This window comes from Mandrillus leucophaeus, unplaced genomic scaffold (genome assembly GCF_000951045.1).
Source record: "Mandrillus leucophaeus isolate KB7577 unplaced genomic scaffold, Mleu.le_1.0 Scaffold447, whole genome shotgun sequence".
Taxonomy (NCBI): Eukaryota; Metazoa; Chordata; class Mammalia; order Primates; family Cercopithecidae; genus Mandrillus; species Mandrillus leucophaeus.
Genome location: NW_012104776.1, coordinates 602,556 through 615,940, shown reverse-complemented (window position 1 = coordinate 615,940; position 13,385 = coordinate 602,556). Strand labels below are relative to the sequence as shown.

At 41.7% G+C, this 13,385-nt stretch overlaps 2 protein-coding genes across 3 annotated transcripts in view; one reads left to right on the top strand and one right to left on the bottom strand.

Annotated features, from left to right (window-relative positions):
- Positions 1-7,851: 7,851 nt before the first annotated feature.
- Positions 7,852-11,036, bottom strand: LOC105549602 (serine/arginine repetitive matrix protein 2-like). The gene has a single exon (XM_011994208.1). It carries the CDS (start codon positions 10,799-10,801, stop codon positions 10,313-10,315), a length of 489 nt encoding a protein of 162 aa, XP_011849598.1. The 5' UTR covers positions 10,802-11,036; the 3' UTR covers positions 7,852-10,312.
- The window catches only part of UNC5C (unc-5 homolog C (C. elegans)), a 398,784-nt gene continuing 396,366 nt past the window's right edge, over positions 10,968-13,385 (top strand). The window contains exon 1 of one of the 2 annotated variants that reach the window (XM_011994210.1): positions 10,968-11,437. In XM_011994210.1, the coding sequence (XP_011849600.1) occupies positions 11,314-11,437 (124 nt within the window). In that variant the 5' untranslated portion in view covers positions 10,968-11,313. The remainder of the gene's footprint in view (positions 11,438-13,385) is intronic. The other variant, XM_011994209.1, reaches the window with a different exon arrangement.

Here is a 13,385-nt window from a genome sequence, read left to right as displayed (position 1 = left end):
TGGATGTAGCATTAGATCATTTATGAAGTAAAAATACTTAAAATGTTACAAATATACAGTCATGTGTCACTTAACATCAGGGATACATTCTGAGAAATGCATCCCTCAGTGATATTGCCATTGTGCAAACATCATAGGGTGTCCTTAGACAAACCCAAATGAAATAGCCTACTATACACCTAGGCTATATGGCATAAGCCTATTGTTCCCAGGCTACTAGCCTGGACAGCATGTTACTGCACTGAATACTATAGGCAAATGTAACACAATGGTAAGTATTTGTGTATCTAAACACATCTAAACACAGAAAAGGTACAGTAAAAAAAATACAACGGTATAACCTTATGGGACCACTGTTGTATATGCTGACTCTTGTTGACTGAAACATTGTTATTCAGGACATGACTATTTAATAGAACAAGCCATTTATGTCTGTGACATGACTAAAAGATTTCTGAACCATCTTTTACAAACAGGTACTTATTTAGTGAATTATAATAATAATTTTTTAAAGCTCATATTTATTCATGTTTACTCTATCCAAGCATGGTTATTAGTGAAGTAAGTAAATGAATTTGTTTGACCTATACAACAATATTACAAGGTAAGTCCTACTATAAAGTGGCTATGAATATCCCAATTTATAGACAGGGACAGATAGCTTATAAGCAGCTCATGAAATTTTCTGTAGTGACAAAGTTAGTAAGGGACACAGCAGGAATTAGAAGTTAGGAGGCATTTTTGCTTCAGAGTTCATGCTCTGAAACACTTGACCACTGTAGAGGTGTGCTGGTGCCTCGTGGCTCATCCCTGTGTTGAGTCTTGCTAGCCATGCAGCACACGATTACCACCCATACCCATAGCTTCTACCAGCGTGGAGATCAAGAAAGTTACTATGGCTTTTTAACCGGTATTACCTCCCGTGTCCTTTTTCACTAAGGGCATTCAGGATGTCTCTGATGCAAAACTGCCTTCGATGCTCAGAATGCTGAATAGGTTTCTTTTAAAAAAATTTTTTCCAGGGCACATCATGTTGATATAAGGTGATCTCCTCCTCTTAATACACAGAGTTTCCCTTGACTTAACTGGAAGTTTCTAGAATTCCCTCCCTATTAAATACACCCCATGGACAACAATAGAAACAAAGACTTCTTTGCTCTTTGGAGCAAAGTACTGTGCTACTTTGCATTGGAGTAGGTGATGATGATTTAAATATTACTATAACACAGTAAAATCGTTCTTGAGAAGCTAGCTAAAAGTCTAGAATAGTAACATATATAAACAAGCAGGCAAATCATTGCAAGGCATTTATTCTTAAAAATATCTAACTTGTAATATTTTCATAAATTATACTGTTGGATCGCCCACTTAATCCCGCTCCATAATACCTGGCTGTTTTTGGCTAGTGGGGTAGTGGCCCTTGTGGATGATTATCTGAACTATTGCTTCCTCACTATTTAACTTCATCTCATTCTTTGGGGACTTGTATTTCACACAGTTCTGTTTAAAATACCTCTAGAAAATTCTCCCTTGAATTGTTTTACTCTTTCTTTCCTTCTCTATATTTTATATTTGTTTTCCTCCATGTGATGAGAAAAATTTATTTCTGTTTTTACCTTCTTTGTTCTTTTAATTTAATTTCTTAACATACAGCAAATAAGCAAAAAACAGCTACAATCAACATAAGGCTAGTTAGTGGAAAAAAATCCTTCTATTTCCAATTGAAATTAAACATGAAACAAGAGGAATGGCTTCACAGTTTGGAATGTTGGAAACAACATAAAATGAACTTAGAAATCTCCTTAAAATCTTTACACTTTTTTCCTCATTCTTCTTTATTTTTTCTACAAGTACAAAGATCAAATGTCTTGCTTTTGCTTTCATTTAACTATAAGTTATATTTGGATTGGATTATATATGCTGTAATAGCATTGTTTTCCACATAATGACACATGATTAACAAGATTGTGCGGGCTGAATTCCAAACCATAATTTATGGCATGTTTCTGCAGGATAAGGCACAACACATTTCTAACAATGAAGTTATAAGTAAATTTAGAAAAAAAACCAAGTAAAAGATTTCTAATTGTAATAACTGATTTAGGTTACATATTATAAAATATTATTATTATTTATTTATTATTTTACTTTAAGTTTTTATTTATTTTTAAATGATTTATTGATTACTTTCTCTGTGCCAGGTAGAGTTTCAGGGACTTTGAAAAGCAAATAATATGGCTATGTATCCAAAATGTTGGTGAGTCATTACAGTATTTCTTGAATAAACGATTTCAAGGCCCCATAAACACCAGTAATCCTAAGAAATGAATGTGTCCCACTGGCCCTTTAAATCTTATTTTTAATTCTTTAATGCCTTTAATTAAGTTGAGGGTGGCTTACTGTTTCAAGTAGTTTTTCAGGGTTACATAATTTATTCTTAATTATATCATGAATATTTAAAACACAAATTTATCATCCTGTGTTCTGGCAGTAGTAACCACCATCCCAATTGGGTATCTTGCATATATCCCCTTCACTCATTTTCTGCTTACTACTACCTACATCCAGGCTCTCGCTGCTTCTCATCTTGATTGTTGGAATATACTCCTAAATGGATACTCCATGATTTTTCTTCCCACTTTAGTCCAGCTTGCACATTGCCGCGAGAAACGGTCATGATATTACCTCATTGCCCAAAGACCTTTGGTCACTTCCTATTCTATGCATAATGTGGGACAGACTTCCTAGCAAACCACAAAACGCCTTTGAAAAAATAGCTTTATCTTCCTTTCCAAATTTTCCTCCCAGTATTTGCCTGCGTCCAGATAAATTCAACTTCAGATCCCAAGCTGACACTAATTTAGCATAGGCAAGTTAACCCAAACAAACCTCAATTTCCTCAAGCTTAAAATGAGGATAATAATGATACCACTTCATATAGAGTATTGTTGTGTGTATTAAATGAATATTTATCTCTCTTTATACAAAACAAGGTGTTTGATTAATGAGTATTCAAAAATGTTAACAACTATAATTTTTATAAGGATGATGATAAAAGCATTAAGCATGATGCTTTCTGGCCTCCAACCTAAGTCACTCAGTATTTGCTATTCCTGTGCTCCTTTTGCCTGCTGTGGCTCCAGTTCTTTCTTCTTCCCAACTCAGCAAAAGCAAATTCTATTTATCCTTCAAGACCTGGGTCTAATGTGCTTTCATTTAAGATTTCACTGGTTCTTCAATGTGAAGTAAGTGTCCTTTCCTCTCATCTCCCATAGTGATGTTTCCGTAACTCTCTCACTGCACTTTTCAGAGTCAGCCTATTTAGTTCTGTAGTCTGTCTTATTTTCTATTAGCTTAGTGGTACTCTCAGGGAGATTTTCATTTTATTTATCTTGAGCTTAATCTGAGGACATGATTTCTCACACTAGGCACATTAGACACCTCTTGCTGCAACATTGCTGTGTAGAAAATTAACCCTGAGCTCGGTAGCTGAACACAAGTACCTTATTTTTCTTGCTCATAGGTCATTGGCTCTGATGCAACTCAGGCTCTGGGCTCCAGACAGCAAGCACAAGGCTCCAGGCTGCGCATCTCTCTATGTGTCTCTTATCCACCTTAGTTTGGTGGTTAGACATTAGAACCTGGAAAATGTTCTAATGTCTTAGGACTAATGGTGAGAACACATGAAAATGAGTAGAGGTATGCAATGGGAGCAACTGGCACACTGTAGCACCTGCCCAAGATCACTGGTCAAAGCAAGTCCCATGGCTCAGCAACTATCAGTGAGAGAGGAAGCCAATATGACCCACTGTGCAGTGGGTGGTCCTGCAAGGCAAAGTGCAAAGGAAATAACTGGGTAATTATGTTACCTGGAAAGGAGTAAAGACTAAAGAATAGTGCAACCTATCATCCTCTGTTCGTTCTAGAACTGCTTTTTTAAAGGACAGGAGTTCCCTGTAGTGGTCTTTGGAAAAGCAGGTCTGAGGCAGTGAGGAATCATTGACTAAGATTTTAGGACAGTAAAATGACAGGTTTTACATATTAGAAGGTCTTTCTGGGAGGTGTGGAGAGCATGGACTAGAATGTAAAGGCAAACTAGCTACTAAGGAAATAATTACAAGACCTCTCAGTAACAAGCAAATATATTGTGAGGCTGTAGGGCTGGTGATAATGGGATAGATCGTATAGCTCTTTAAGTAGTGAAATTGGATGGACTTATAAAATATTAATTGAATAGGTGATGTGAGCAAAGGAGGGAGATACTGACAGTAGCTCCAAAGATTATACTAGGGTGGTATCATTCATGTATAGAAAGCCACATCACTAATACTATATTTTTCAGATGATTATGTAAGTTAAGTACAATAGACAATATAGAGCATATCTTACCCTAATAACATCTTCAGTGTAGACATATTACAAAGCACTTTCACACACCTTTTATAGTCACAGGAACTTTGTGCATTCGTATTGTTACCATTTCTTGTAACAAATAAATTAAAGTGCAAAGAACTTACAGGGATTTCTGAGCAAATAACTTTAGATAAATGGAGACTAAATTCATGTTTCCTGATCCAGATTCTTCCCACCATTCCATTATGTATTTTATTTCTTCCATCTGTAAAATGAGAAAAATGACTGTGGTCTAACTTGGCAGATAAATTTAAAATAAAATGAGATATTAGAAAAGCTCTGGTGAGCAATAATTATAATCTCTATCTCCAGTAATACTCTTCTAAATTAGATATTCTATTATTTTCCTTATAGTTTTTATTGACCTTTTCATTGTTTCCTCCCTCTTGTAGCAGTTACAATATGCTACACCAATGCAGAAATCACATTGGATTTTATTTATCTCTTCCTTCATTTCTTCTTTTTGTCTTTCTTCTTTCCCTTTCTTCCTTTGTCCCCTGCATCCTTTCTTCTTTCCCCCCTTTCTTTTTTCTCCATCTTTCCTGTTATCTTTCCTTTATTTTTGCTTTGTTTCTTTTTTATAAATATCATTTCTACCATCCAACTATAAACTCCATGAAACTCTACCTTAATGCTACACATTTTTTTCCAAACATTCAGTAAATACACTTCAGTGAACTGAATAATGGAGTCCTTTCCATCTTTCTATTTCCCAGTGTGATAGAAAACACACTCACCCCTCCCCTATTTTGGAGACTCCAGAGACTGAGGCAGGAGGACCACTTGAGGCCAGGAGTTCATGGCTGTCATGCCCTATACTTGCACCTGTGAATAGCCAGTGAACTCCAGCCTGGGCAACATAGCAAGACTCTATCTCTAAAAAAAGAAAAAAAGAACACACTTTCCTCCCTTTTCTCCCTTTTTTCTCAACCAACAAACTATTTTTCATTTACCTATAATTCTTCAAATCCATCCTCAAATATCCTGTCTTAATGTCTTTCTTTCTGTGCCTTCCCCTTGTTCCTTCTCTCCAAAAGAGTTGTGTCCAACTCAGATGATCTGGCCAACATGTACAACACCCTTCTCCTTATCCACCACTTGTGATTGATCTTAGGGGGTTATTTGACAGACTATCAAGGAAATGGAAACTACTTGGGCTGAGGGCTTCCAAAAAAGTTATTTGGAAGGCGTCTAGGCTAGTTGCAGCCCCTCAGGCCTGTTCCGCCTTCTTCTACCTGAAAAGTGAGACATGACTCCTGGAGGTGGAAAAGCTATCAAGCAACTGTGAGAATGAAAACTGTACATTCTGGAGCATGGAGCCAAGCCATGAAAAGAGCATAACTGAGCTTCCACGGTGGCCATCTACTGCCTACTCCCAGGTTCCTTATTGTTAGAGATAAATACACCCATTGTGTGAAGCATAGTATTGCTGACACACAAGTGTGTGTCTTACTTTTACATAAATCTTCTTCCCAGGCTCCCATATCCTTATATTCCCACAATATTTTTGTCTCTATTTAAAATCCTTCTGTTTATTCATTTATATTGCCTGTTAGATTCTGAGCCATTTCCACACAAGGACTATACCTCATGTATATTTTTCCCTAGGGATCCTAGAGTGGAACCACAATATAATAGGGGGGAAGTGAAAGTTTTCTGAATTGAATTGAATTGGACTTAATTCTTTCAGTCAGTTAATGGGAAAAGCAATCTACAGCGGGTTGGCTCTCTTCAGCCCTTCTTAACTAGTGCTCTTCTTTTGCTACAGTGGTAACTCATCCGGCTGCATATACCACAGAATAGGGATTTGTTATTTTTCTGCCCTACATCCATTCTCTTTGGCATCTTTTTCTTTTTTCTTTTTTGTATTAATCATTTTCCAGTGTATCCCTTTGGACAATCCCTTATCCCCACTTTCAATCCAAGTTTCCAGTTGGCAAATATTGGCACATGACCCAGGCCCTGCCTCTCAGTATATGCCAAATATCTGGCCGTAGTAATTACCTCAGTTGTGAGTATGTGGCCCAAGATAGGCCAGGGCCATAATTCTGTATTTATGTTTTGCCATTTGGAAATGAGTGTGCTTTGTGTTGAGATTGACAATGATAAAGACAATGTAAACCTGGAGGTGCTGGGAATCCCAGGATGGAGATCATAAGTCTGTGAATGAAACCAAAACAGAGGAGAGCATAACCAACATATTGAGGGTGGGGGAAGTACTAAGTCCCATGAGTGATATTTAAATGCATGGGTCTAGGACATGATCCCTCAAATCAGACTGTCACTAGTAAATACTGTGTGTGACCTTGGGCAAAATTACATAACCACTCTGTTTCCTCATTTATGAAATGGAGATAATAGTGGCACTTTCATTCAGTTATGATGATTAAATGAGATAGCACATGTAAAGAGCTTAGAAAGTGCCTGACACGCAGTGACAGTAAATGGTATCTATTATTAAATAGATATTTCTTATCCATGGTTTTTGAGTTATGTACAGTGATAAATTATCTTTTTACTTAAGCTGGTTCGGGTTGGGTTTCTTTCACTTGCAACCAAATGGGTCTTATCTAATACAATTAATAAAAAGCTTAAAACCCTAGAGAGTTTTGGTTTATGACAAGTTAAATCTCTTTCTCTGGACTAAGGTAGGGAAGGAGGATTGAATCAACTGAATCTAGACCATCTGGCTCTCCTTAGTTGATGTCTATCAGTAACATTATGTGAGGACTCTGAACTCTCAACTCGTAGGAAAGGAGTTTTCCTCATCACCATCCTATTTATTCACTAAAATCCTCTTTCTCCTATGTTGCCAGTTAATCCAGCTAATATCCCTGCTATGGAGATTTATTTTTAAAAGTACACAAAACATATAAAAAGTGAGGAATCAAACCTATAAGGAGAGAGATAAAACGAAAGAAAATATTTCCATAATTAAAATATATGATGAGTTGTTTTTGATGTAAGCTTTAAACTGGAAACTTTTTCAATACTAGTTCCGAGTAAATGATATTATTACTAAGCAGCCTACATGCTAAATAGCATACTTTTCTTGGTGTAGATTTCTGGAGGGATATGCAGGGGATTTGCATGCTTAATTCCCATTAGCACCTGTCACTGGGATTTATTATCCCAGAGTTAATTCTCCACTCACTGCAGCCAAGAAAAAGAAAGCCCTTGTATATGGATTTAAATGAAGCTTTTCGTTTTTCAAGATGAGATGAATTTCATGTCTGTCCCTTAAACACCTGCAGTATTCCAACCCTAAAAAGTCAAATTCCAATAAATTTTTGTTGAAAATGTGTCAAAACTTGATTTTACTCAACAACTAGGAAAGCCTACTCATAATTTGATAACTTGGGAGGCTGAAGAGGAGAGCAAGAAGGTTTAATGAAGGACTTAGCTCAGTTTTAAATCCATTGACTCTGATTCAGTCCATTCAATATTCAGTAAGTATTTATTGATCACCTGTTATGTACAAGGTATTGTTCCAGGTTCTGGGTATACAGCACTGAATGTATTAGAAAAAAAAATTCCTCCCCTGAGAATTTTATTGGAGCGTGTGTATATGCATGTACATATACATATATATACACACACACATATATGTACATATATAAAATAAGTGTCATATGGAAAATCAAAGTCGGCAAATAATACTTTGGATGATAGATTGTTGCTATTTTAGGTAACTTGGTCAGTGAATGCCTCCCTAAGCAGTGTCATTTGAGCCCAGATCTCGGTGACATTAGTAAGCCTATTCTCAGGAGCCTACAAAACACTATTATTTCTCTCATGAGGAAAAAATGTGATGATCACCAAAAGTAGGCAGGATGTTAATCCACAAGACAAGTTTCATCTGTATTTGTAGATAGCAGGAAACTTGCCTGCTGTATAAAGCTGATCTATTGCTGGTGTTTTTCCTGTCCTTGGTGTGGTGCTGTCACTCTTCTCTTCCTTTTCTACCTCATCACTCTATACACTTCTCAAACCATTCTCCTGCCATCGTTAGGCTGAATTTCAGTATTTAACTACATTTCCTCTTTTAATCTCTTATTTATTTTAAGGAACTAATTGCATGTGGTATCTGTCACTGAGTACCTCAATGCCCCAAACAGGAGTAGGTGACTATTTCAACCTTCTTTAGCTGTCCTAGACTTTGAGGAGTCTTCCCCATTGAGCTTTTTGGGCAGGAAATCAATCAATATTGATTGAGTACCAACTATATATCAGGCTCAGTTTAGGAGCTGTGGTTGAAATAATGAACAAAGGCAAAATCTCTGTCTTAAAACAGTTAAATTCTAATGTAAGAAGACAGGCAATAAACTTGTAAATAAATAAACAAATAACTTTTGGATGTTGTTGATGTGATGGTTAGTATGTGTGGAGATTTCTTAGTATTTAAGCTGTTGTCCTTCTTAGTAAAATTGTACATACAGATAAGTATAATAATAATCCCTTGTGAAGTCATTCTCAAAATACTTGACAAGTTATTAGTGGCCTCAATACACCATAAAATATGGTAGCCGCCGGCCACATGTGACTATTTAAATTAAAATTAATTAAATAAAAATTTCCAATTCACACTAGCCACATTGCAAGTAGCCACATGTATCTCATAACTACCAGCTCAGAAAGCACAGATATGAACATGTTCTTCATTCCAGAAATTTCTGCTGAACAGCACTGGTCGAGATAGCATAAGGCTAATGGGAATTTTTCATGAACGGTAAGAACAGCAGTTTACAATTTTGGTGTCAGGCATTTTACATATGTTTAACTTATATAATCCTCAAATAACCCTATGAGATAGTTCCTGTTACTAGACCCATCTTACAAGTTAGGGAAGAGAGGCACCTAGCTTTAATGCTCAATATCAGTCAAGTAATAAGAAATGCTAAGAACTGAAGGCAGACAGTCTGGTGCCAGCACCTACCCTATTGTCAAATATCATGATATCTTGGTATGGAGAAGATGAAGAGAGTGAAGAAGAGTTTTGTGTGGTGGACAGAGTCTCCACAGAAATAAGAAGTGGCCGGTTTTGTCAATGTCTTTGGCAAATACTACCTTTCTGGATCTCCCTGATTCATCCAAGATAGGTCTTATTGCCTAGACAGGGCTGTGCAGGCAGAATCATAGAACGCTAGAACTTAAGAGAACTTTGAAACTATCAAAATATTTCACAAATGAAGAAACTGAGACATTCACAGGTTACCTGACTTACCCAGGGTGACAGTAGTTATGACCACAGCCAAAATTAGACCTCATGTTTCCTGCGTGTATGTGTGCATGTGTGTTTACACATGGCCCCCTTGGCACCAAGAACATAAAATTCCCTGATGTATTATTAGTTTAAAGATATGCTAATCTTGGGAAATGGTTTTCTTTTTCCCAAAATGCTGTGTCTGCGTGTTGATCTTTTAATAAATTCACATTCCTTTTGTCTAGTCTTTCCTTATTTTACCCACCCAGTCTTGCATCCTTCCTTCATCATGACAACAGGGATTCACAACCCGGCTACGTAGACAATTATTTCCCATAGAAAGGTAAACAAATTCATAGCAGCTCGAGTTCTTACACACACTATTAGAAATTTGAAAAACATGTTATAGGCTCCATCATCACTTTGAGTATCTACAAATTTTGCTTTGCATTTTTTTTCTAAGAGAGTTTCTTCCTTCCAGTATCGCCTCACCACCCTTGTCAGCCACCAAGATGCACGCAAAGAAAGCACTGTTGCAGAATGAGTTTTCATGGAGCTTTTAGTTTCTGTTCCACTGCAAAGGGGTCACACGCGCTCAGAACATAAAGCAGTCTGACAGGCGCTGACAACCTCAGGACAGCAGCGGGCTGGAGCACTGCAAAAGCTTCATGCCTTCTTCCCCAACCAAGAAGGACTTCAGTTCGAGCCCGCACCGGCTTGGTCAAATGCAAGACCCGAAGTCGTATAGCGAGTCCAGTCCCAGGGAGTACGGCTCAAGCTTTGCCGGCGCGGCGAAGAAGGTGGCAGGCGGCAGGCTGAGCTCCACTGGACACAGCCAAGTAGCCCAGGGTGCGCCCGCTGCACTCCTGGCGTCCGGGTCTGGCGCACCGCGGGAGGCAGGCGCGCGGCCACTCTCCGCAGCCGCTTCTTGCTTCTTCCTCTGGAATCTCTCGCCTCGGCTTCAGCGGGCAAACCCACAGCTGATCTCCACCTTCCGCCCTGGGCGCTGATCTCTCTCCAATCCTTGCTTACATAAGGCGGGCGGGCGTGCTCCCGCCCCCGGTTACCCCCCAGCGGAGTTGTGCTGCGCCCTCTACGCCTCCTTGCCGAGCGCCTTCGCGCACCCGTGCGCCCTACTCTAGCATGTGACCCTCCTTGGCCACCCAGCAGCGACAACCGGGACATCTCTCCGCCGGCGTGAGAACACTAAGATTGGAGACCAGAGCGCCTGACGGTGCCCAAGCTTCCTCCCTCCGTTCCCTCCTCCTCCCACTCCCCACTTCAACCCCCACCCCCACACCCGGTGTCTGTGTGTGTTCCTCACAGGCAAGGGGACCCGGAGAGCAGTCCAGACTCGGCGTGCGGCGGAGCTGCGGCTGCTCCTGCTGCTGGGGGGAGCGGCGGAGGTGGCTGCCTTGCGCCTCCCTGGACTTCCCAAGTGGGGGCAGAGCAGTCGCTCGCGGGAGACGTCAGTTAGAAGGCATTGGAAAAGAGGGACCTTCAAACTCCTCCTCGGCGTCTCCTCTCCTCCCCCTTTTGGCCCCTGCCCTTGGAGAAAGTGGAGTGTGGCGCTCGGTTGTCGTTATTTCTTCGGACTGCTTCGCGGTGCACGGATTCAGCTTCTGCCCAGTGGGGCTTTCCCCTGTTTGCGCGTCTCTCTGTTCCCCCCGCCCTCCCCCGGCACACCTCTGTCTACGATGAGGAAAGGTCTACGGGCGACAGCGGCCCGCTGCGGACTGGGACTGGGATACTTGCTGCAAATGCTCGTACTACCTGCCCTGGCCCTGCTCAGCGCCAGCGGCACTGGCTCCGCCGCCCAAGGTAAGGGGGTCCGCCAGGCTCCGCGGCCACCTCCCTTCGCTTCTTCCTTCCCTCCTTCCTCTCCTCCTCCCCAGTTCTCCTGACTTCCTCAATTTGCCTCGTTGCTCTCAATTGGAAACCACTCTAAATTCCACTTTCCCAACTAGTCAAGAAGCTTTATTATTATTATTATTATTATTATTATTATTGTTGTTGTTTAATCTATCTTCCGAGATGGGCACGAATGGACCGGGGACGAACGGGGTGTGGACACGCATCCGATCCGTCTCCATACGTGTGGGAGCCTGGGGTGTCTTGTGCACTTCAGCTCCACACACGCACGTTGTTGCATATTGTACACACAGAGGTTTGGAGAGACTCTCGGTGCGGTTCGCTCTGTGATATACCGTAGATGCACCCCGAAGCGCATGATGCACAGAGGCTCCTCGCGCTGTGCCAAGGCTGGGGTAGCAGGATCTTCACTGAGTCTCTGAGCACACTAGACCCCGAAGGGCGCTCAGCTAAGGAAATGTGTCCATTACTGTCAAGGACTCAAAAGCATCCGTCCCCCTCGCCTGCTGCTTCAGGTGCTGTGGAAATACACAGCCCACCCGAATCCGCGTACCCGGCTGGAGGCAGGCCCGGGGTGTGCATGCCTCTGCACTCATACATACCCCAATTCATGTCTGCCTCCCACCAGGGGACGTAGAAATGGAAATCCCAGAGCTCTGGGGGAACCGGCTGGTTGTTCAAACCGGATCCGAAACTCCCCGGGGTGGCCGACCAGTTTATAACTCTGACATTTTAATTTAACGCCTGTGAGCTTTAACATAAGTGACCGGAGCCCTGGGCGAAGCCGGGTTGGGAAGTGTGTGGCCGGGAGTTGGCGATGGGTAAGGGAGGAGGGGAGGCTCAGGAGCTGATCGCCCGGCTCCCTTCTTGTTCCCCTAGTTTGAAGTGTTAGCAGCAGCTCCCAGGCTTCCAAACCAGGGAAGCTGACTGGAATGGAGCGGAGAAGAAAGAGCCAAGGCTGACCCCTCTGCGGTCTCTCTCGGGTCACCTGGGCCCCAAAACTTCTGGCCAAGCCCAACTCCTACCTGGGTCTCTCAGCCCAGTTCAGTGGTGATAGCCGGCTCAGGCGAGGCGGCTCAGGCGAGGCAGCTCAGCTTTTCCTGGAAAAGGAGAGGATGAAGGAAGCTTATGCAGCATTCAGAGGCAATTCAGGGATTCTCCCCTCACTCTCGGTTACTATTATTTCCAAATTTGGAGAGTAAAGGGAGGCTCTACGGTAGCCCCAACTCCCCAGGTGATGTTCAGACACCCTAGGGGTTCCGGAGAGCATTCCCTCTGATCTTAGAGAGGCGCTGGGGATGGGGGTGGGGTTGTTGGAAGTGGAGGAGAGCGCCTAGCATAGGAGTGTGGTCTGGGTGGGGAGGTAAGTGATTAGCAAGGCTTTGTGAATTAGCGATAGCTTCTTCGGGAGTAAATTTTCCTGCTGCCCTGCTAAGTGGCCCTGCTCATAAATCCTTCCTTCCCTTCTCGCCAGATGCCTCCCATCCCCGAGGTTCTGCTCTTGTTTTCTTATGCACACTTCCAGAGTTCATCTGTCTGTCCATTTAAAAAGGAATCTCCACCAAGAATCATAGCTTGTAGATTTCCTAACATTGGTAACAAGTTCTCAGGGCGCTAGCCAGGGATACTTAGAGGGGGGTGTTTGGAAGCTTAAGTGAACAACCTGATGAATAGTCGTGGAATCAACCGCATGACTCCCTGTGGAATTCGCCTGCTGTTATTGGGCGCACAAAGGACTGAGCCATGGGGGTGGGTGGTGGGAGAGGGGGACGGGACACGGTGAGAGAACTGTTTGGGAAAAGGACAAGTTAAAGTCCCCAAAGATGTCAAACAAGAGATAGGATTCCTGCTGAGAGCTTACAATAACCAAATTAAAAAGACTGGGTAGAAAAAGGAT

Excerpts from the sequence above, each read along its gene's own strand:
- LOC105549602 (XM_011994208.1), bottom strand. The coding sequence starts at position 10,801 with ATGTCCCGGTTGTCGCTGCTGGGTGGCCAAGGAGGGTCACATGCTAGA.